Here is a 22,110-nt window from a genome sequence, read left to right on the forward strand (position 1 = left end):
ACCTGGCTTAGGGGGCATGCCAGAGAAGGGGTGGCCGTGTAGCAAATGTGAGTTAGGGATGAGCTCTGGGCAGGCAAAAAGCATGGCAGCTCCGTTATAGTGATTCTCCACTGTTGCAAAGTCTCTCTAGAGATTTCATTGGCTGGAGTGGGAACACTGACGTGCATAAAGCCAAGCACGTGCTTAAGTCTTCTGCCGGATCGGGGCCTAAATCACTGTTGGGATTCTATGTACGCTTTAATGTCTACAAGGAAAGTTGTTGTTGCTCCCTAAATTTAAAAACCAAGCAGGAAGTGCGCTGACGGTTTGGTGCTGGGTTGATTATTGTGACTTTCCCCCTTTGAAACAAATGCCAATACGAGGTGGGTGCAATTATCCAGGTTTGCCTGAATAATTGGATAAATATTGGATAATAATTGAATACGTTTAAAGGACTCCCTGGAGCCGCCCCCACAGGAAGATAAAGCACACACCCGTGCTGCTCACCAGCTAGCCACAGGATGGCAGCATTGCAGCATGGAAGACCATTGGTGGGGCACACCGGGATGCATGTTTTTTTCAATGGGACAGGCAAATCCAGAATTGCTGTAATGGAGCATACATTTCGGCACTAGGGTGACCAGATAGCAAGGATGAAAAATCGGGACAGGGGGTCGGGGGTAATAGGCATCTATAGAAGACAAAGCCCCAAATATCGGGACTGTCCCTATAAAACCAGGACATCTGGTCACCCTATTCTGCATGCTTCTCCTGTCTGCCTTATATGTTGTAAGGGAATGCAAACAGGGGCGAGTCACAGCACCAGGAGACGTGTCTCCATGTTAATCACTAAAGGCCTCCAGTGATGACACTATTCAAACCACCAACCATTACAGGTGGCAGAAACAGGCAACTCCGAGCCTGATTCTCACGATGCGTGCCCCGTGTATTTACAGCTCTATAACCCCATGCGCTGCCTTAGAGACACACCTGTGATCTGCTGGCACAGATTTGTGTTTGTTCACTTACAACTAGATGGGAGTTGCCCAGCTGCTGTGGCAGTTGGCGCCACATCATTAAATAGATTAATTCATTAAAGGATTAATTAATTCTGCATTAATCTAGCCTCGCCATCCCTATTCCCAGCTCTGAAGTTTCTAATAAAGCAGAAACTGAGCAGAAAGCCCGGCCACAAAACAGAGGAATCTTTCCAATTTTCTCCCTTAACGTTGGCAGCACACTCTGTGGACTAGCTGCTTTGCTCTCTTACTCTGCGGAGACAGAGTTTTCCCAGAACGAATCTCATTGGCGGGCAGCAATGAAAAACACTTACAAAAGCAGGGGAAATAACCCTTCACAAATGGTTAGTGTCTGTCACTGCTTTCCTCTGTGAGAGTCATCTGTTCCCATAAAGCCAGGTCCTTGCAGCCCTGGAGCTGCCAGTCACAAGGGAGTTAAGCACTAGCCACGTCTAAGCTCTGGTCTGACAGTTCTATAGAGACAGAGTCTGCAAAGCAGCACCCAGCTCAGAGAGTGGTGTGTTTGTCCCCAGGGAGAGGCACAGCTGCACATCTGAGGCTAGACGCTTCTGGGGCTCCAGCCCCAGTGATCTGCACAGGTACAATAGCCAGTAGATCTATGTCGTAGAGATCCCCTGACCCACAACTGCTTCCCCCTGGCCCACTCCTAGAGGCTCAGCTCTGGGCCGTGCAAGGTGCAAAGGTCCCGGGCAGCTGCAGCCTTCCCAAATCTCATCCGCCCTTGAGCAGCAGAACAGCACCAGTTTCGCCCTCTCCGGGGTCCTCTGCATTAGCAGAGAGGGGATGGGTCCTGCCCCTGAGTCTGGGGCCTTCCCTGTGCCTGCCCTGAGTATGGATCCGACCCTGTGCTTCCCTCCATTCCTGGCAAATAATGAATCTCTGCTAGGAATGGAAAACTGTAGGCGCATGTTGTTCGCAATTCAACCCCCGTCTGAGAAGCTGAATAATACAATGCAGCCAACAACCATTACAAAGTTCTAGGATAGAATAGTCCTGACTAAGTCCCGGACGATGCAGAACCTGGTTTTAATGCTTTAAGATCTAGTATGAAGGTGAAGATAGAATAGCAGCTTCACTCAATCCATTCAACCTGCCTATAGCTCTCAAGTGTGTAACCTGTCCTATCTTGGTGGGCCTTATGTAAAACCTGGGAATGGAGTCTTCTAGGCATGTGTCTGCTTCATTTGTTTGAAATCCTACTCTAGGGAACAGAGGAGATATCTCCATAACACTGAATACTACCGAGTACAAGACTGACAGCTATTGGGGTTTTGCTTCCACTGGGGTCATTTGCTGAATTGCTAGCCAGACTCACTCCCAAAGCTCACCAGGGCGTTGATGTGGTTGTTGGTTTTGTGGCTTTAAATGCAGGAGACAGTTTGATTTCTTTCTTTTTTTAATCACCCAGGCCGGCTCTGTGAGGAGCAGCACCACACGCTAGCGTTGATTAATTAGCCGAGCAAAAATGATGGGGACGTCACTGAAGGAAGTAATTATGCAAAACAGAAGTGTCAGTTTTGTTAAAGTGAGTTTTCTCTCACACTGAGCACAGCAGTAAGAATCGTTCCCTGACATTTGTTTTTTTCCTCTCTCTTGTTCTTTCTTTTCTCTCCCCCTCTCCAGATAATTTGGCTGCCTTCTGAGGATAACATGTAAATACGCACACACACACAGGCACACGTTAATACACATGTATGTACTACTACATGTATGTATTAATACTCATGTACACATACATATGGGCATGTACATACACACACATGGACACATGTGTGTGCACACACAAGCATGCATACACACGCAATGAATGCAGGAAGTGGGATTCTGAGGCCCACAGAAAGAGCTTACCATTTGCCTGTTTCTGCATCCCTGTAGTCCTCTATTGCCAGCCTGAGTTTGCGGCGGTGAAGGGAGCTACAGACGCCCAGCCCTGTCGCCAGATCTTCATCACTCAAACTGAGCAACATCTGCTCTCCAAGAAAAAAACCCAACAACACAACTCAGCCATTGACTTTGGTCACTTACAGAACAGCAATGCAGTATGCGGTATGGGTTCTTATAAACTAGATCCCAAAATGCTTTACAGCGTTAACTAGCAAAACTATAGAGAAGACGTGGTTAAGGTGTTAGACTGGGGCCTAGGCAATTTGGGTTCTATTGTCGGCTCTCCCATAAATTTCCTCTGTTATCTCGTGCACAGCACTTAGTCTTTGTGCCTCGGTTTCTCCATCTGTGAAATGGGGATAATGATTTTTTTCCCACCCTCGCAGAGGTACTGTGAGGATGAATTAAATGATTCATCCTATAGGGAAGTGTATCATAGAAAAGCCTACCAATGAAAACTAACATCAATAGAGATTAACTAACAACAGTGGGTGAGGGCAAAGAGGGGAAGCTAAGCTTTGCAACGAGGTAGAAAACTGTTAAAAATGGCAGAAGCTGCAGGGGAGAAGGCTCTCACCCCAGCAGTGCCCAGCCTGCGTGTGGTGGGGGATGACAGAGCAGGTCGGGTCGTGCTAGCCAACTGGAGGGCATAGAGAGACATAACAATCCCCTGCATTAACCGTGGAACCCTCGGCCTAACTAATCCTTTTTTCCCACCAAACAACTTGGCTGCGAGTGAGGATGGGGTAGAGCTGGGACACGTGGCCCCAGTTCTGGCTTTGGAAGCCCCTCGCCACTCAGAGGGTTGTTTGGGATCCCGTGCTTTGGCACTGACAGCAGATTGCTACCAATGGCGCAGACACCCCAGTGCAGAGACGTAGCTTGCTCTCCTACCTTCCCGCTCTTGACGTTCTCCGCACAGGCTTTGACATACATGGGCATAGCCATGACCACCTCCAGCCATGCCTGCACAGTGCCTGCCTTCCAGTGGGACATGGGCGTGGTGCGGACCAGCTCCACCTGCTGCAGCCGGTCCATCTGTTCCTCCCCTTCAGACAGGCTGAGGCTTAGGCGGGTTGGGCTGGAAAGGCTGTCGGAATCTGGAACACAAAGCAAACGGTGGAAATGCGGCTGGGCTCCCTGCCCAAGGAGCTCACAGGGATCTAACACTTCAGTTCCAAAATCTCCCCGGATGGCTCTAGCTCCAGAAACCTGGCCCAGCTGCTGGAGACATAACATTTCATGGCTTAGGTTGATGCGAACACGTCACTGTTCTTGGAACCTGAAGAACCCTGGCCTGGCTAACACTTCAGCTCTGCTAATATTACCTGTCTTACAACCCCCTGCCTTGTCATCAGCAGGGTTTGAGCCTCAGACCTTGAGTACCAAAGCCTTGAGCCAAAGCCGTAACTCCAGTAGCAGATAGCAATAGTAGGCTCTTACCCCTCATGTGGACCAGCCACTAAAGGGGGACACGACCCATTGCGCCACTAGCCGGTACTGGAAGGAAGTAGGAAGCATTGAGCGACAATGGCTGGGATTGAAAGCTCTCTTACCGTGATCTTGCCCTGAGCCAGTGTCTAATCAGGGCAGATCATCTTCCCACCCTCTTGGTGCAATTTCAGCCCTGGCCTCTTTACGGAAGATCTTCTTGCCCAGTGATGTCTCCATAGGGAGCCAGGCAGTGCACTGACATACTGACCGTTAACCTTTCCGTCTCCTCTTTAACTGGAATTACAGCACATCAGTCTCCTAAACAAAGACCTTATTGGAAACAAGTGTTGACTCTTGTGGCTGCAAGAGGTAAGAGCCAGATGGAGGAAAATGGGGCGACTCGGCACAGTCAGCCACCTGGTCGCTGGAATGAGTGGGCTTGTCCAGGATCTACTGCCCATCACTGATACTGACTCTCGTGCCGGCACCTCCTTAGGTCACGAGAGGGGTTGGACACTTCCCCTGCCTGTTGAAACCAATGGGTGTTGTGAGCGTGCGGCATGTCTCAGCACCAGCCCCTTGGTTGGTCGGCAGCTGTTCTACTAGAGACCGATGGGGACTTCCCTCTTGGACCTTCCTTACAAGGCTCCAGGCAAGCATGGCCCACGCTGCCAGAGCAGAGGGGTCAGGGGCCTCCATCTCCCTCACCAGCCTCACTGCCACTTCTAGAAGGGGGCATTTGGCAGAGTTGACGCTAGTCCCGTTGCGGGAAGGGGAGAAGGGGCAAGCCCCAGAGTCTGTTGGGTGCTCCAGAAGTGCAGGGCCGCAGGCTCTATTTGTGTGGCTTGCGGTGAAGGCTCAGCTTGCGTCCCCATCCCAGCAGAGGCAGGAGGAGCTGTGCTAAGCCCCTGGTCAGCTCCCCATCTCACTGCCAAGGGCGCAGCCAAATCCAAACGCTGCCGGAATGGGACCCAGGTTTGTTTACTTGACTGGGCTACCATACAGCCTCTTCCTCTCTCTGTTTGCAGGGAAACCCCAGGGCTCCTGGAAGGAGAGGAAAAGAACTGACTGGTTGGAAGGGAAATGCAAATGCTGCTTGTTGCAAGGAGACATATCGCCAACAGGCACAGACAGATCACGCACAAGGGATCACTCACGCAGTAGGGCATTAGCTGCCCATCCATCAGGCTGATTATCAGCTAAGAAAAGCTCCAGGCTGGGCTGAGCAGGCTTTCAGGACCTCTGAAACCCCAGGCGAGGCTGCAATTGGCATACCCTGGATGGCAGGGGAGGGTTTGATGCTCTGTGCATTGACTGGTGTTCTGGCCATAATCTTAGGCAAAGCAGATTGATGGGATACATGGGGAGGGGGGGGGGGAGGATAGATTGGCGGGGATGGAAGTCCCTAGGAATAACTCACAGGGGGTGTCCCCACAACCCATGAGCTAGGAATATGGCCTGCTTCTCAAAAATACCTTCCAGATCAATGCACGGCAATGAAGAAGAGAAAGAATGACCTTTACCAAGAGATGGGGGCATTCGCCTGCCCCTTTCCCCACCCCATGCCGTGCCTAGCTCAGCTCATCATACCCCCACGCTGCCTTGCTAGGCGCAGCTGCCCAGGTCCCTGTCGGAAGCGCCTACACATGGCTGGATGGGCATCCTGTATTTTTCACTCCTGGCCTCATCCCGCAAGGCTGAGCACCTGCTATCTGGCTGACGTTGGCTGGAGCTGTGGGACCAACCTCACGCCAACCGCACGGTTGCATCCCTCCACCTCCCTGCATGGCAGTTGCCAAACCTGAGGCCTGCTGACAGTGCACTTCGGGGTGCCTTTCATACCCCCTGTGCAGAGAGGGCGTACAAACCTCTGCCCCATGCGAATCAAACTGCAGGCCTCACAACAGGGCTCAGGCAGGCTGCCAGTGTTGCATGGGCCCTGTGCCGGCTCCTCTGTACAGAGCTGAATTTCAGTTGTCATTACTGTGGCTTTAAATCCGTAGCAGGAAGCCCAGCAGGCCGAGGTTGTAGGCAGAAGCTCTGCAGTAACGCAGCAGACAGCACTAAGCGCTGCGTTAGGTATCAGCTTCAAAGTTGCTTTGTTTTCCAAGTTCCTTGTTCCCTGATAGGGGACAACAGTTCTCTCTTACCGTGTGATTCTTCATGATGCACTTAACTAGTTTAACTGCATTTCCAGGTGCAGTGTTGTTCCTCGGTGTGCAAATTGGACGTGTTCCTTTGCCTTTCCTCCAGCTTTCAGCTGGGTCTTCTTTGTCCTTCCTATAATGAGCTGAAATCTTAAAATCCCTTTCTCCTCTTCTTTAAAAGTGTTCAATAAATCACCAAAAGAAAGGGACACGCTTTGTATTGCTACATAGGATTGGCATGCAGCACACAAGGTGGAAGTGACAGGGTGGCCTGTGTATTTCCCCAATAGCTATCAGGTGGGCTGTGAGCATGAGCTGGCCACTGAATATGATGCACAGGTGTTGTGTGTGAGCACTATACAGCCAGTGCAGAGGGGAAGTGGCTTCGAAGAGCGAGTGCATTGCAAACTCTCAACTTGGACCTTCTGCCTATGGGTAAGTTTACAGTGTGATGTTTTGGACCCTGATCCTGTAAGTGGGTGGATTCCTGCACCTATGCAAAGCTCTGTTGAAGTCAGTGGGCTTCTGTGGGGAGCAGCTGGCAAGTTCGGGGCCTGGTTTGAATCAATGGCTTCAATGCCTTTGCTGTCTCCTTGATTCATTGATTCGACAAATAGTAAAGGCCTGGGTATCAGCAATAGTTGTGTCTGCATTTGCACGTTGGCACACCCTGCCGCTCTCAATGCAACCTGGGTTTTTCAGTATTCTACACAACGCTGGGCAAAAACTCCCGTCGTTGCATTGCTGTCCCTGGTCTCTTTAAATCTGGGCTGCCTGTAGGCCTGGATAGATGATCGGGGAAGAAGAGCAGGAAGCACTCTGTGGCTTGAACTCCCTACAACCATTCCACAGGGAGCTGGGTCTGCTCTACATTTGCAGGTATGCGCCATTCTTTTAATTAAAGGTTCATTACGATGATGAGTAGTAATAAAAGTCAGCTCTCAATGATAGGAGGAATCGTCAGAACTGGTGGCTCTGTGAAAATGAGCGATTACAGTGGTGCTAACTCCAGGCATTCAAAAGGTCATGAATCAGAATGCCAAAAGCATGAGATTCACTGGAAAATCAGCAGCTTTAAGAAAAATGGGGCTTCTTTTTCTTTGCCTTGTGTTGAGCCTTTAAGGGGGCACTCAGGTCACCTTTGCAAATTCTTCTGTGAAATCATGTAGGGAGTTTCTAGCCTTTTTTTAAAAAAATATGGAAAGCTAAGAGTCTTCTCTAATCATGTCAGGAGCTGGGACTCTTTTTAAAAAAAGGACCAGATACTGTAGGAGTGGGCAACACTATGTCATTTAGGAAAAAGCTTCAGCCCACATTTGCAAAATAAACCACATGGTTGCAAAAAGGGAAAAGTGCTGAGTTTATTACCTGTAAAGTTATTGCTTTGGTGTTGGCTTTTGTCAATGAAAGAGTCGTACTTTCCCCCCTAAAACTAAAGTTTGGTAGCAGTTTCAGGGTAAAGAATACATTGTGATCTTTGAAAAACAGGCTTTGATCCTGTAAATATGCATGGGCTTAATTTACTTCAGTGCTACTGCTCATGCGCTTCAAGTTGAGCATATGCATAAATATTTATAGGACTGTAGTTGCTGAAACTCATATAGGGGTAAGGTGACCAGATGTCCCGTTTTTAATGGGACAGTCCCGTTTTTTGAGACTTTTTCTTATATAGGCACCTCTTACCCCCCCACCCCCATCCTGTTTTTTCACAGTTGCTGTCTGGTAACCCTAGATATAGGTGCAGATCCTGCATTAATCTTTAAGCATGTGAATAGTTGCATTGATTTCAATGGATCTATTTATGGCAGTAAAGTTAAGCATATGTTTAAGTATATTCAGGACTGGGACCACAACCTATAATTCTGAATAACGGGAAAGATACTGAACCATTATTTGTGACTTGATCTGTTTTTTAAATAAAGGGAACACTTTTTTGCAAACAAAAAATGGTAATGAAAATGTCTTTGTTGTTGGTTGAAACTTTGATCAATTTTTCATCAAAATGTGGAAAACTGTTTCCTGTCCTGTACTTGTTCAAAAAAGCCGGATTGATTTATTTTTGTGACAAATGCCCCCTGCTTTTTCTTCTGTCAAAAGTTCAACAAAAAACATCAGTGTTTTGAAATTGAGAAAATTTGGCTGGTTATGTTTGACACGTTATTTGCTTTTGTCGTGTGCTTTTGTGTTAGTAGTGCAAGGAATGTAGAGTTGGTGTGAATTTGATTAGCTGTTCAGGGAGGTGTTTTTGCTGCAAGGGTGTGAATTCCCTGTAACACATCCACAGTGGTTGTCTGCTGCTTTGCCTTGGCAGAGCTACTAATAAGATATATCCAGGAAAACAGGACGAGCTGTCTGTGAATATAACACTTCTGGGTGCCCTTTAAACAACCTCTCACCTGCCCCAGTGGTGGCAAAATCCACTGGGGAGAGGTCTGGCTGAGAATGTATTGCTTGTTATACTAATCCAATCAAGAAATAGAAACAATGCCATATAACCTGACAAATGCATCTCAGATTATTAATTTTATTTGATGTCTTCCAATGGGTCCCCATTAGGGTTGCTAACCGTCTAATCACTCACGTCCAAACACCTTTGCCCTGCTCCCCCCAGGCCCTACCCCTGACCTGCCCCTTCTCCCCGGCCCTGCCCCACTCCCTCCATCACTCACTCTCCCCCACCCTCACTCACTTTCACTGGGCTGGGGGGCAAGGTGTGGGCTCTGGGCTGGGGCTAAGGGGTTTGGCGTGTGGGAGAGGGTTCTGGGCTCAGCCTGGGGCAGGGGTGCAGGAGGGGGTGTGGGGTGCAAGCTCTGGGAGGGAGTTTGGGTGCTGGAGGGGGCTCAGGGTTGGGGCAGGGGATTGGGGTGGGGGGGGTGAGGGGTGCAGGCTCTGGGCTGGGGTAGGGGTGCAGGAGGGAGTGTGGGGTGCAGGCTCTGGCCAGGAGGTGCTTACCTCAAGGTCGGCGGCACAGCAGGACTAAGGCAGGCTCCCTGCCTCACCTGGCCCCGTGCTGCTCCTGGAAGTGGCCGGCACGTCCCTGCCGGCCCTGGGGGCAGCAAGGGGCTCCGTGTGCTGCCCAGGCCCGCAAGCACCACCTCTGCAGCTCCCATTGGCTGCAGTTCCCGGCCAATGGGAGCTGTGGAGTCTGTGCTTGGGGCAGGGGCAGCACGCGGAGACTCCCTGCCCCCCATCAGGGCTGCAGGGATGTGCTGGCCACTTCTGGGAGCAGCACAGGGCCACGGCAGGCAGGGAGCTGGACTTTTAGCGCCTAAAATCTCTCAGTTTGGCTTCAATAGCCTCAGGGAGATAGAGCCCGATTCCATAAGACTCCTGGAGAAACCGAGAGGGTTGGCAACCCAAGTCCTCAGAAATGAGCTGCAGACTAAGTAGGGTTGCTAACTTTCTAATTGCACAAAACCAAACACCCCTGCCCTGCCCTTTCCCCGAGACTCCACCCCCGCTTGCTCCATTCCCCCCCCCCCGTCTCTCCCACCCTCAGTCACTTTCACCAGGCTAGGTAGGGGGTTGGGGTGCGGGAGGGGGGTGAGGGCTCCGGCTGGGGATGTGGGCTCTGGGGTGAAGTTGGGGATGAGGGGTTTGAGGTGTGGGAGAGAGCTGGGGCAGGGTATTGGAGGTGGGCTCTGGGAGGGAGTTTGGGTGCGGGAGGTGTGTCCGGGCTGGGGCAGGGGGTTGGGGTGCGGGAAGGGGTTTGGTGTGCGGGATCCCAGTGGCACTTACCACGGCTCCCAGGAAGTGGCCGCCAGGTCCCTGCAGCCTCTAGATGCATGGATGGCCAGGGAGGCTCTGCGTGCTGCCCTCCCGCCTACAGACACCTCCCCCACAGCTCCCATTGGACACGGTTGCGAGCCAATGAGAGCTGTGGAGTCGGCCCTCGGGGTAGGGGCAGTGTGCAGAGCCTCCCTGCACTAGAGGCCGCAGAGACCTGGTGGTGGCTTCTGGGCACTGCAGGGAGCCTGCCTTAGCCCCAGGCCCCCGCTGCGCTGCTGACCGGACTTTTAACGGCAGTGTTGTCCAGATACCTGGCAATCCTAGGACTAAGAATTATTCAGAGAGTCGGAATGCCACTTGAGTCTTAAAGTGGTGCGTAGGCCTGATCTTAGATCTCTGCAGGGTGAATTTCACCTAGAGTACTGGGTATTTAATTCTAAACAACAGATTAGGGTTTGAGAGAATCACAAGCCGCTCGCAGGCAATTCGCAAAAAAAAGGCTAAACTCCCGGAATGAGTTACTGCTAACTATTCCCTTAGCTCTCCTCCGCGTGCTTCCGCATTCTGACCGTGTTTCTATCAGAGCCAGCTACAGTCTCAGAAAGAGGGCGGCCTAGTCACTAACACACAGCAGTGGGAAGATGTATTGATCTAGCTGGGATGCCTTTGTATATTGTTGCCTCTGGGACTGGAAACTAAAAGCACCATTAGCCTGACCCTGCAAACACTTACACGTTGACTTCAATGGGCCCACTTACGTGACCCAAGTTAAACATGCGTGTGCAGCACTGATCCCGTGTTGTCATCCATGCGGGGAGACTACTGTACCTGCACAGAGCCCTGTCTGCTCACTCGGGTCAAAATGCAGGATCAGGGCATAAGCTTTTTCAGGATCAGGGCCTAAAATACACAGGAAGCTATTGTAGAGTATTTCTGGTCTAGCCCAAATAGGAGGTAAAAAGAGTCAGGAGAAATGTTTATACCCAAGCGGGGTTGGGGTAAGTGCAGATAAACCACAGAACTTTCTAATGCTTCAGTCAGGCTATGAGAGTTGCTCACAGCAACTTTCTGCTGACAGATGTGGTGATTGTTAAACCTCAGCAGGCTGGTGATTTTTAGTCATTTAGAAGCATCCAAAGCAATGATGCCAGGCGATGGGGTGAGCTTTTTTTTAAACTCTTCCTCGTTTTTTAAACTCTCTTCTGAGTAATGTGATGGCCAAAATAATCTCCGACTGATAAAACTTTATACAGCTTTCCTCTTAGTCTGTGATCAAAGCGATAAACTCTAGAAATAACGAAGCTGCATCCTACTGGAAGTGCTGACACCGCCTTACCGTGGCGTTCCGAGCCAAAATGCCCCGATAGACAGTAATTTATCTATTAACAAGCTTTTAAAATGCAAATGTTCTACTGCTATTTTAATGCTTTGTATTATCATAAAAGAAGGTCTTTATTTCTGCTTTCCATCAAGTCCCAAAAGCCAATGGCCTGTAATCATGACTGCATTACATCCCGGGAGATGCAAAGGCGAGGGAATGCATATGTGCAATAAACATTTTCTTAAGACACAAAATATATGCTTGAGTGCCCTAATGAGATTAGTGGCTGTCTGGGTAGATGATGCTGTTGGACGGTTCAGCTCAGCAGGATGGCCTCAAGCCACGTCTCTCTGGTTTTTCTACAGCACTCATCACCATAGTATCTAAGCGCTGTAACTACACCTCTACCCCACGATAACGCGGTCATGGAGAGCCAAAAATCCCTACCAAGTTATAGCTGAAACCCCGTTATATCGGGGTAGGGGCAGCAGGGCTCTGGCGGTGATTTAAAGAGCTCCGGGCTCCAGCCACTGTGGGGAACCCGGGCCCTTTAAATCGCCGGCGAGCCCCACTGCTGCAGCCCCGGGGTAGCAATGGCAGGGTTCCAGCGGGATTTAAAGGGCCTGGGGCTCCCCACAGCAGCTGGAGCCCCGGACCCTTTAAAGCGCCCCCGGAGCCCCGCTGCTACCGCACTATATGCGAACCCGTGTTCTATCAAGTCACGTTATTGCGGGGTAGAGGTGTATCACCAAAGGGCCACAGACTGAATTGAACTGAGCATCCTGATTAGGAATAAGAACGGCCACACTGGGTCAGACCAATGGTCCATCTAGCCCAGTGTCCTGTCTTCCGACAGTGGCCAATGCCAGGTGCTCCAGAGGGAATGAACAGAACAGGAATCATCAAGTGATCCATCCCCCTGTCGCCCAGTCCCAGCTTCTGAAACATTACTGTAAACCAGAGACAGAACTTCACCCTCAGTTAGGAGCTTGGGTCCAAACTTCAAGGCTGGGGTGTTTGGATCACTGGTCTGACTTAGGGTTGGAGCCATCTTTCCCTTTTAAGCAGCCATAAAGTGCACTCCTATCCTCTATAGCAGAGATGGACAAACTATGGCCCCCGGGCCACATCTGGACCGTAGGACAGTGCTGCCCGGTCCTTGAGCTCCTGGCCAGGGAGACTAGCCCCCAGCCCCTCCCCTGCTCTCCTCCCTCCCCCACAGCCATGCCACCGTGCGGGCAGGGCTCTGGGCGGTGAGCTCCTGCTGGGCAGCGCGGCACGGCTGCCAGACATGCTGCTCCAAGCGGCATGATAAGGGGGCTGGGGGGGGGTGGATAAGGGGTGGCGGGTCCTGGGGGGCAGTCAGGGGACAGGGGGCGGTTGGATGGGGCAGAGGTTCTGGGGGATGGTTGGGGACGGGGGGGAGGTTGGATAAGCGTGGGAGTCCCCAGGGGACCTGTTCAGGGGGCGGGGGTGTGGATAGGTGTCAGGGGACGGGGAATGGGGGTGTTGAATAGGCATGGGTCCCGGGGGGCCTGTCAAGGGGCAGGGGTATGGATAGGGGTCAGAGCAGTTAGGGGACTGGGAACAGGGGGGTTGGATAGGGGGTGGGGTCCCGGGGGCGGTTAGGGGCGGGGGAGGTGGTTAGAGGACAAGGAGCAGGGGGATTGGATGGGTCGGGAGTTCTGAGGGGGGCAGTCAGGGGGCAGGAAGTGGAAGGGGTCGGATAGGGGTCGGGGACCAGGCTGTTTAGGGAGGCACAGCCTTCCCTACCCTCCCCTCCATAGTTTTCCAACCCCAATGTTGCCCTCAGGCCAAAAAGTTTGCCCATCCCTGCTCTATGGCATATACTTATAGCTGGCTTTAGCCCACCACCATTGAGTGCCTGACGGTGCTAGGGGAGGTGCAAGCCGCCGCCTGGCCCCCACACTGGACTCAGTAGCAGTGCATGGTGGAATTCCCCACCCCACGCTGCCCGGTAGGTTTAGAAGTTGAGCAGACCTTATGCGTGCATGGGCATGGATACAGTGATTCTTAAGTCTAAGCAAGCAGCTTTCATTAGCAGTCGTAGAGCTGGGGGGTGAGTATGTTCAGGATGGTGAAGGGGGAAAAAAAGTGGCCTTATGGTTAAAGTAGGGAATTGAAAATAGGAGATCTGGGCTCTGACTCTTGGCTCTGATGCTCACTTGGGTCAGGCGCGTCACTTTGCTGTGCCTCAGTTTCCCCACCGGAAAAATGTGGAAATACCACTTATCTACTTCCAAAGCATGAGACTCAGTTCATTAACATCTGTGCCACACTTTGCGATGGGATGTAATAGGATGAAACTTGAGTCAAGTGTATTGTTTGTTTGTCTTTGTTTATCAACAATGCTGGGTGAAATGATGCTGGAAGTGAGGAAGGGGGTGTAGTAAAAGAGCAGCAGATGCGCATTATGGTTAATAATACCGGGAAAATGGTGACGAAAAAAAGTGGGGAGAATTTCCTCCAGAACGCCATTGCAGCTGCCCATTCCAGCCACTCGATTCAGAATTTCTGGTGGAGTGAAATTCGCCCCTATGCAGAGGACTGTGACAAACGGTGCACAGTCTTTAAGTCTCAATCACTCCTCAAACCAGCGTCTAAGTGGGACTTGAGTGGTGCAGGGGCTAATCCTTACCATGTAAGTAAAGAACTACGTATGGGCGATTCCACGCGTTCCGTGCTGATCTTCCTTACACCAGTGTGTAGCTGATGGCAGAAAAGGCCCGGTGCGAGCTGCTCGGGGGCGGAGAACGGGGATAGTTCTTGGTCCGATCATTGGGGGGTTGCTGCGTAAACGGGAATTGGAGAGACGCACACCGGAAAGCTGGCCATATCTCAAGAGTGCGTTAAGTCTTTGTTTCAGAGCTAAATGCTCAGGCTTGTTGCGAGATTAGAAAGGTCTCTCTTCCCCCCCATCTTGTGTGCGTGAGTCTTATTTTTTGTGACATGAGTCCATAGGCCCAGTATCGTCGATCTAGGTTGGGATGGGCAAACGAAAAAAAACCTAGGAAAAGCAGCGTTTGTAAAGTCAGAGTGAAAACGTACCAGCCAGGCACTTGTCTACTCTTTAACAGGAGGAGGAGGATGACAACGGGGAGGGAAGAGAAAGTGCCATTTTACTCCTCAGAACAAGATCCTGGCCCCAGATGAGTTGGCTAGTAGAATTTTGAAGGGCTGAGGCCAGGTCAGCTATTAAAATAACCCAAACAAATTCTTGAACATGTTTCCTGGAGCGATAAAGATGCTCGGGACTGGCTGAGCTGGGTTCATCACTGGGCAATGGAGAAAGGATAAAGGTGACTTTATGCCACCATTGTGGCACCTGGATCCTGGGGACCAATCCAGTGTCAAGTGAACATTAGAGAAGCCCAAAGACTGCTCTAACTTATGTCTGGTTGCTCGTGGTGCCAAGTGGCCATTCTGGCAGCTCACGAGTGCAGAGGCACCTCAGACCAGGGCCCCTGGCGCTCAGGGTTGCTGATGCAATGTCCATCCACAGTCATGTTTTTTAAAAACACATTAACAACAAAATGTAACGTATTCCCCTGGATCAACTGCTTCCAAATAACACTTTATTTTCCGATGAAGCGTTTTAAAAGATGCAGACAAATGCCAGTCAAATTACAGGCATGTTTGGTGTCGAGAAGCCAGGTGAGCACAGCAGTTTGATCATTCACTCATTGAATCAAACCATTCCAGACCTTCTCACCCTCTTGCTCCTTTTCTCTCTTCTTCTTTACCTGGAAGCCGGATGCAGGATAACTGTGTGGGCAAGATCTAGGGGAAACAAAGTTCCATCAAGCATTACTTTCACACCCAGGCCCTGTTTTACTGTAGAACATTCTCTCATTCACCCTCTGCACTGGTTTACAGCAGAACAATTCCACTGGAGTCAGCAGTGGTGGCGTGCTAGATTTACATGGGGAAGTAGGCGGTAATTTTGATCCAGGTCTTTATGATCAATGGGTGACTTGAGCTGCTCCCTCACGCCCAGCTAATGCAATGCTTTTCTTCTGCGTGCCCACTCAGAACTCATCGCTAAAGACAACGCAACAGGCACTTTAACAAAGTCCAGCCAAACTTGGGGTAAAACTGGTAAAAATGAGTAAGAAATTGGATCGCTGACCAATCTGAATGATAGATCCAGTCCATCCCACCAGGGACCAGTGCCAGGATTATTCCTCAGCTGGTATAAATTGGCATAGGTCCAGTGAAATCAGCAGAGCTCTGCTGATTAAAAACAGCCGAGGTTCAGGCTCAATATGTTTCCAAATTCTTAGTCCAGTGTCGTTTTAAATGTCCCCAGACATGGGTCGTCTACATTCTAATCAATCAATCGTGCTAACAGGATGTTTTCCTGATAATCAGCCTTGTTCCCCTTTTCTTGGTTTCATCTCGTTACCTCCCTATGCACCGTGCTAAACAATTCCTCTCCCCGTTTGGGGTGTATCGATGCCCGTGGCTAGATCATCAGGCAGGACTGAACATGGGACCTCGGCATCTAAAAGCATAATCTGCTACTGCTTGAACTAAAGGAGCAGGTGCATTCGCTCAGAGATAGCAGCTGTATACTTGATTCAGCCACGAGAGGGATACAAAGAGCCGCGCTGGTCGTGCGGGTTACATTGATCCCTTTCACATGACTGTCTTGTCCCCTGTAGGTTCCCAGACCTAAGAGAAATCTCTCAGCCCTGACATGTCACATGTTGATATGAATCAAGAAGCACCTGAAACTGATGACCCCTCATGGCAACTTGGGAGGAGCCCAAGGGCTGTGCCTGATTTGCATATCAATTTGCATAATACATTCAGCTGCTGTGTTCCACGGTAACCTTTGATGAATTTATTTCTCCATACTTGGCTGGACTGGCTCGTCCCTTGGTTAGATGAATAGGTATAGTTTGGGTGTTTGAATTTGCTAACCTGCCGTTGGTTATCCTTCTCTTCAGCCGGTGGTTATGCAGCTGTGGGACAGGTTTTATGACAATCAGCTCTGTCAGGCCTCCCGGCTGCACTTTGCGCATCTCTGACCAGCACCGCACAGGGCAGCATCGGGATTGGAAGCGCGGGGCCAAATATGAAGAAGTTTGTGAGTAATAGCAACAGAGTCCTGTGGCACCTTAAAGACTAACAGATGTATTGGAGCATAAGCTTTCGTGGGTGAATACCCACTTCGTCAGATGCACGTCTGATTTGTGAGTAATGCCAACCCTTACAGTAAACGGCTTATTGGGTGGGATTTCATTGGCCGAGCACGGTGCTCGCATGCTTTAGGCAAATGCTCATGCCCTTCTACAGAAGGGCAGTGTCCCATCCAGGATCTTCCGAGTGTTGCTTTTGCAGGCAGTGCTGCTGTTGGCTCCTTGCATCTTGCAAAATAAAGTAGCTCTGGGGATGGTGCAAATCGTAGCTCTTCACCCAAGGCTGCTAATTTTCGCTGTTCACCTGCTACCTTAGACGATCAATGCACTCAGTTGCTTTCATTGATATTGAAGCCCTTTTCCATGCCAAAAGCCACAGCATTTCCCAGGTTGTCCCCGTGGCTCAAGGTCATTACCACCGCGGGATTAGTTTCTTGAGCAACGAACGTGGGATCACTTGTGGAGCTGTAAAAATAACAAGTGTTTGGCACTAACGCTTTTGTGATTCAGTTTAAGACGCAGGTTCCTTTGCTAGTAGACATGGGCCTAATCCACATCCAAAGCTCAAGAGACGTTGGATATTCCAGGCTTTAGTTTATTCTGTTGTAGAGATGGACACAACCATCAACTTCAGCTCAGTGGATTGCACTTGTACACCATGATGTCAGGGGTGTGAAAAATACCGGGAGAGACTAGATAGGTGGTCCAGTCCTGAATCTGAACAGCACCAGAGTTTGGATGTTAAACCAGGCCGCCGATTTTAATAATATTGACTGCATGATTTGATAGGGGAAGAAGGCACCATACAGTTTAGATCATGCCGCAGTCATACACATTGTATTGGTTTGCTGTCTGTGTACTTCTGGTACTGCTGCCCATTCCCTCAGAGGATATTGGCTTCATGAGCTGCATTTGACAATGTCCTTGTTAGTCATGGGATCCTACTGGCTTCACTAGCTGAGGTCCCAGGAGCAGCTCTGCTATGTTTGAGCAATATCCTTGCACACTGTTGTCTACAGGCCTATCACATCAGAGAGCACGCAGCTCCATCCTGGTGAGGCCTGAGATCAGTCCCTAGGTCCCATATTCCGCAGTGTCCCAATACTGCCTGTAGCATTACATGACTTAGTGCCGCTATCCAGGTTTTCTGCAGACACATTGGTGTAAAGGATTCTTTGTTGGTAACCCGTGGAAAAGCTGGGGCAATATTAAAACAGTCAATCACTGTTAACTCCCCGATGAATTCTTGGGATCTCTCCACCTTTCATTTCAGCAGGGTGAGTCTGACTCCCGTCAGCATGTGTCAAAAGGTTGGGATTGGCCTTGCTTTTAATTGACCTTTCCAGGTCTAAGAACATCCAGACTCTACTGAAATCTCTGCACTGGCCTAGTTGCTTCATGCATATAGTAGGTTTTGACACCATAAGGCAACTATATGTTGTACAGAGTATTTTTGCAAACTGTACCATGGAGTTATATAGCACGATTGGAGAGATGCATAACGGCTGGAGAAGCATGAAATTAAGTGGTATAGACAAGGAGAAAAATGTCTCCTTGGCCAAGATGTGAAATAAAACAGTCAATGAGGTGGAGGTTGGAGCTGGGTGAATAATAGATTTTTTTGGTTCAGGGGAAATTTTGAAAAATAAAAGAATTCTTGGCTGAAATAAAACATTTTATTTGACCTGAAATGTTTAGATTTTGAGCATTTCTTTATACATTTTTAATTTTTTTATAAAGAAAATTAAAGAAACTTTCAAAACGAAAAGTCCCATCAAATCAAGAAGTCAAAAAGTTTCATTTAAAAAATGTTGAAACAAAATAGGACTTTTTTTAAATGTTTTTTTCCCTGACTGAAACAATTAGGTGAAATCAACACAAATTGGTTTCAGTGTCACCAAATCTGCATTTTTCAAAGAAAAAAAAGCGTAGGTTGAAATATTTCACCCAGCTCTAGGGGAAAGATCTAGGAAAGCTGTTAGAAGAGCTACAGAGAAGAACGTTCTTGCACCAGCAATGGCTCGATTGCATGGAGGGCCACAGAGGAGATTAATGGATGGAGCAAACAGAGAAGGCAAGAGAAACAAGGTGCGACAGGCAGGCTGGAGCAAGCTGATGGGGGTTTTAAAAAGAAAGGGCCAGATTCACAGCTGGTGTATATTGGTGTAACTCCATTGTTTGCCATAGAGAGGGGCCAAAATACACCAGCTAAGGATCTGCCATGAAGAGGCTAGTTTTAAACTGGATCCTGAAGGGAGTGAGGAGCTAATGGGGTTGGCTGAGAATACAGCTGCTGTATTTGTGTTTCCTTGTACGTGTGTGAAGAGGTTGGGAGAGGAATTCTGCCAGGGCTGCAGTCTGTGAAAAATTTTAAATCAAAATGGGGGTCCTCAGGTCGCTAAAGTTTGAGAGCCGCTGCCCTAGTGAATAGGTCTCTAAAGGTTGCAGTTAGTAGACTACTAGCCAAGGCTCACAGAGTTTAAAGCCGGAAGGGACTATCACGATCATCTTGTCTGACCTGTTGGGCCACTCTTTGGCCCTCTAGTCCCTCCCACAGCCAAATGCAGGATGTTTCCTTTCAGTATTTTATCTAGTGCTTTAACTAGTCTAGTTTTTAAATAGACCAGACAGTGGAAAGCCCCCATCTTTCCTCGGCCCAGTAGATCTTGATGTTTCTTCTGACATTCAACCTCAAGTTACCCTTTTCATCCCATTCCCCTGAGTTAGACCTCCTTGCACCTCCCCAAATACCCCCTCCCTCCTTGATGTTTCTCTCCCCCCTTAGTGTTTACACCCGTCAGGTCTTTTTAGATTGGTTTCTTGCTCTCCCAGACGTTGCTTGGCCAAGGTGGGGTTGTTGAGCTTTCCACGTTTTTGCCCATAAATCATCTCTCTAGTTTCCTAGTCACGTTGCGCTAGACTGTGGACCCCGGTGAGCATTCACTCAGGTCAGCTGACTCACTCGCGCCATTTGTCCGAGTAAATGTTCATCCACCCGAGTTCGGCTTGTGCGGCTCTTCTGCAATTTGATGGCTGCCACAGACAATTTCACAAGGCCGGGCCCCATGCGGAATTCCGAAAGCTGGTAGCATTCCTAGGCATCACACTGAAGGCCTCAGCATAGGAGTCATATACTGACCAATGTCACACATGTGCAGGGTGTGAAATTGACTCCGTCGTGCCAATTGCAACAAAGAGCCCAAGGGGCCTGACAATGGAGTAGCTGAAAATAATTATCTGCCCAATATTTTATTCACGCTCCCTGTTTCCTGGTAATTCCACTTGCACTCAGGGATACTCCCGCCTTTTTTACTCCTACATACTCAGAGAGACCCAGTGTAATCGCAATCAATCACACAGCATATTCACTCCATTTTAGACAGCATGACACGCTGCTTTCCTACTCGGGCATACCTTTTTATTAGGTCATGATTGATTAGCATCTCTCTTCTACAGCTAACTAGGCCACGGTTATAGAGGGGATCACGCACCGCAGACAGAACTCTGGGGAAGCAGGAGGGGGGAAAAAATTGTATTCGGCACAGTCCTAGAGTTTAGCACGATGGTTTCACCCCAGCATTTAAAAGCCGAGCACACCGGCTACTGGTGGGATTAATCGAATGCAAATTCTGGGCTCCGTTTGGAAAACGGCTGCTGAAATTCAGAGGCTTATCCTGAGTCTGGAAAACGAGGGAGGCACTCTCACAAGAACGGGGCTTTTCCTCCTTATGGGATTTCTGGTGTTTCCAGCAGGGAACAGGTGTTTGAAAATGTCAGCCAGTTTGACTCTATTCCTCTTCCTATTTGTGCGGGTTGGGGACTGCTCTCTGGATTTTTTCTGAAGGTCAGGCTTGTACATTCTAGAGGAGCCAGGCAATTCGTACCACGTAGTTATTTGCAGAGGGGGATGGCCACACATACAGACAGGTTCAACTCTGTAGGACAGGAATGCGCTATGTTTGTGAAACGGGGAGCTGGATTAGCAAAGGGGTTTACAATACCCCTGTAGCATTGGCTTGTACGTCCCCTCGGTAACGGAATGCAAATTCCTGGTTGGTTGAGTTCAGCAGCAGGAAATACCTACAGCTCATCAGCTTTGTCCTTGCTCCGCGGTTGCATTTTGTTGCCCCACAGTTTGCATGAGGCCTTCAGGCTACATGTCGGGCACCCTTGACTCATAAGACCATTTGGCCACATAGTTTGCACAAGGGGGTGATAGCCTCCTCGTTAGGAATCGGCAGATAGTCCCAGAAGCGTTGATGGGAGCTATGCTGCACAGGCATGAAAGAAGGCAGATGCAGAAAGGTCTGTGGTGAATAAAATAGAAGCTGTTGCTGTATCTTCTGCCTTCCCTTTCCAGCAACACAAGACCGTGAAATGACTACATTAATCACCAGGTGCTGGCCCATGCATCCAGCATTACACTTCATCTTAAAGCACATAGCCTTTGAGCCCTTAGCGTGCACAACCATCCTAGGAGTGAACGGGGGTCTGCAGGGATGTGTATGTTCTGGAGCCTGGATGGGTGATATTGGGATCTACCAGAATAAAGAAAGATATTACCCTATGCCTACAGCCTTGTGATGGGTTAATAAAAAGTCTCTTTTTAAAACACTATAGTAAATGCTTTCATTGAATGTTCATTTAAAAAATCGTGTCAACTACGAGGGGTGAGTTTGGTTTGGGTTTTTTGGTGCGGGATTTAAACCGTCTCCTGCGGTTTGTCGTCACAACGTTGTGCTAGTGTGTGTCGGATGACAGCTGTAGTAACCAGACCGGTCTAGTTTCATTGTCTAAACCTGAGTGAAAAGCAAAGAGGGAATCACCACCACTAAGAGCAAGAACTAAATTACTCCAGCAGTGTGAGCACTGGCCTAGGACCCAGAAACTCCTGGCCTTGGGGTCTCTGAATGTGCCAAAGCCAAAAGGGACCATTGTGATCATCTAGTCTGACCTCTAGTATAACACAAGCCAGAGAACGTCCCCAAAACAATTCCTAGAGCAGCGCTTCCAGACAAACGTCCAGTCTTGATTTAAAAATGGTGTGATGGAGACTCCACCACAACCCTGGGCAACTTGTTCCAATGGGTCAGTAATCGCACGATCAAAAATATACACCTTATTTCCAGCCTGGATTTTTCTAGCCTCAGCTTCCAGCCACTTGACCATGTTATACCTGCCTCAGATGGGCTCTTGAATCTATTATTAAATAATGCTTCCCCATGTAAGTCCTTATAGACTGTAATAGTCACCCCTTAATCTTCTCTCTAAGCTAAATAGATGCACCATAAGGCAAACTTTCTTATCCTTTAATCGTTCTTGTGGCTCTTCTCTGAACCCTCTCCAATTTGTCAACATCCTTCTTGAATTGTGGACACTAGAACTGGACACAGGATTCCAGCAGCACTTGC

The 22,110-nt window shown here is 49.3% G+C and overlaps 1 protein-coding gene across 9 annotated transcripts in view; it reads right to left on the bottom strand.

Annotated features, from left to right (window-relative positions):
• Positions 1-22,110, bottom strand: part of KAZN (kazrin, periplakin interacting protein) — a 744,475-nt gene that overhangs the window by 20,965 nt on the left and 701,400 nt on the right. For 8 of the 9 annotated variants that reach the window (XM_054009195.1, XM_054009194.1, XM_054009192.1 and 5 more), the window contains 2 exons: positions 3,798-4,003; positions 2,868-2,986 (listed from right to left, as the gene is read on the bottom strand). In XM_054009195.1, coding sequence (XP_053865170.1) covers positions 2,868-2,986; positions 3,798-4,003 — 325 coding nt within the window. Of the gene's footprint in view, positions 1-2,867; positions 2,987-3,797; positions 4,004-15,262; positions 15,336-22,110 lie in introns of those variants that run through there. The other variant, XM_054009200.1, reaches the window with a different exon arrangement.

The sequence above is a fragment of the Malaclemys terrapin genome, chromosome 19 (genome assembly GCF_027887155.1).
Source record: "Malaclemys terrapin pileata isolate rMalTer1 chromosome 19, rMalTer1.hap1, whole genome shotgun sequence".
NCBI classification, from domain to species: Eukaryota; Metazoa; Chordata; order Testudines; family Emydidae; genus Malaclemys; species Malaclemys terrapin.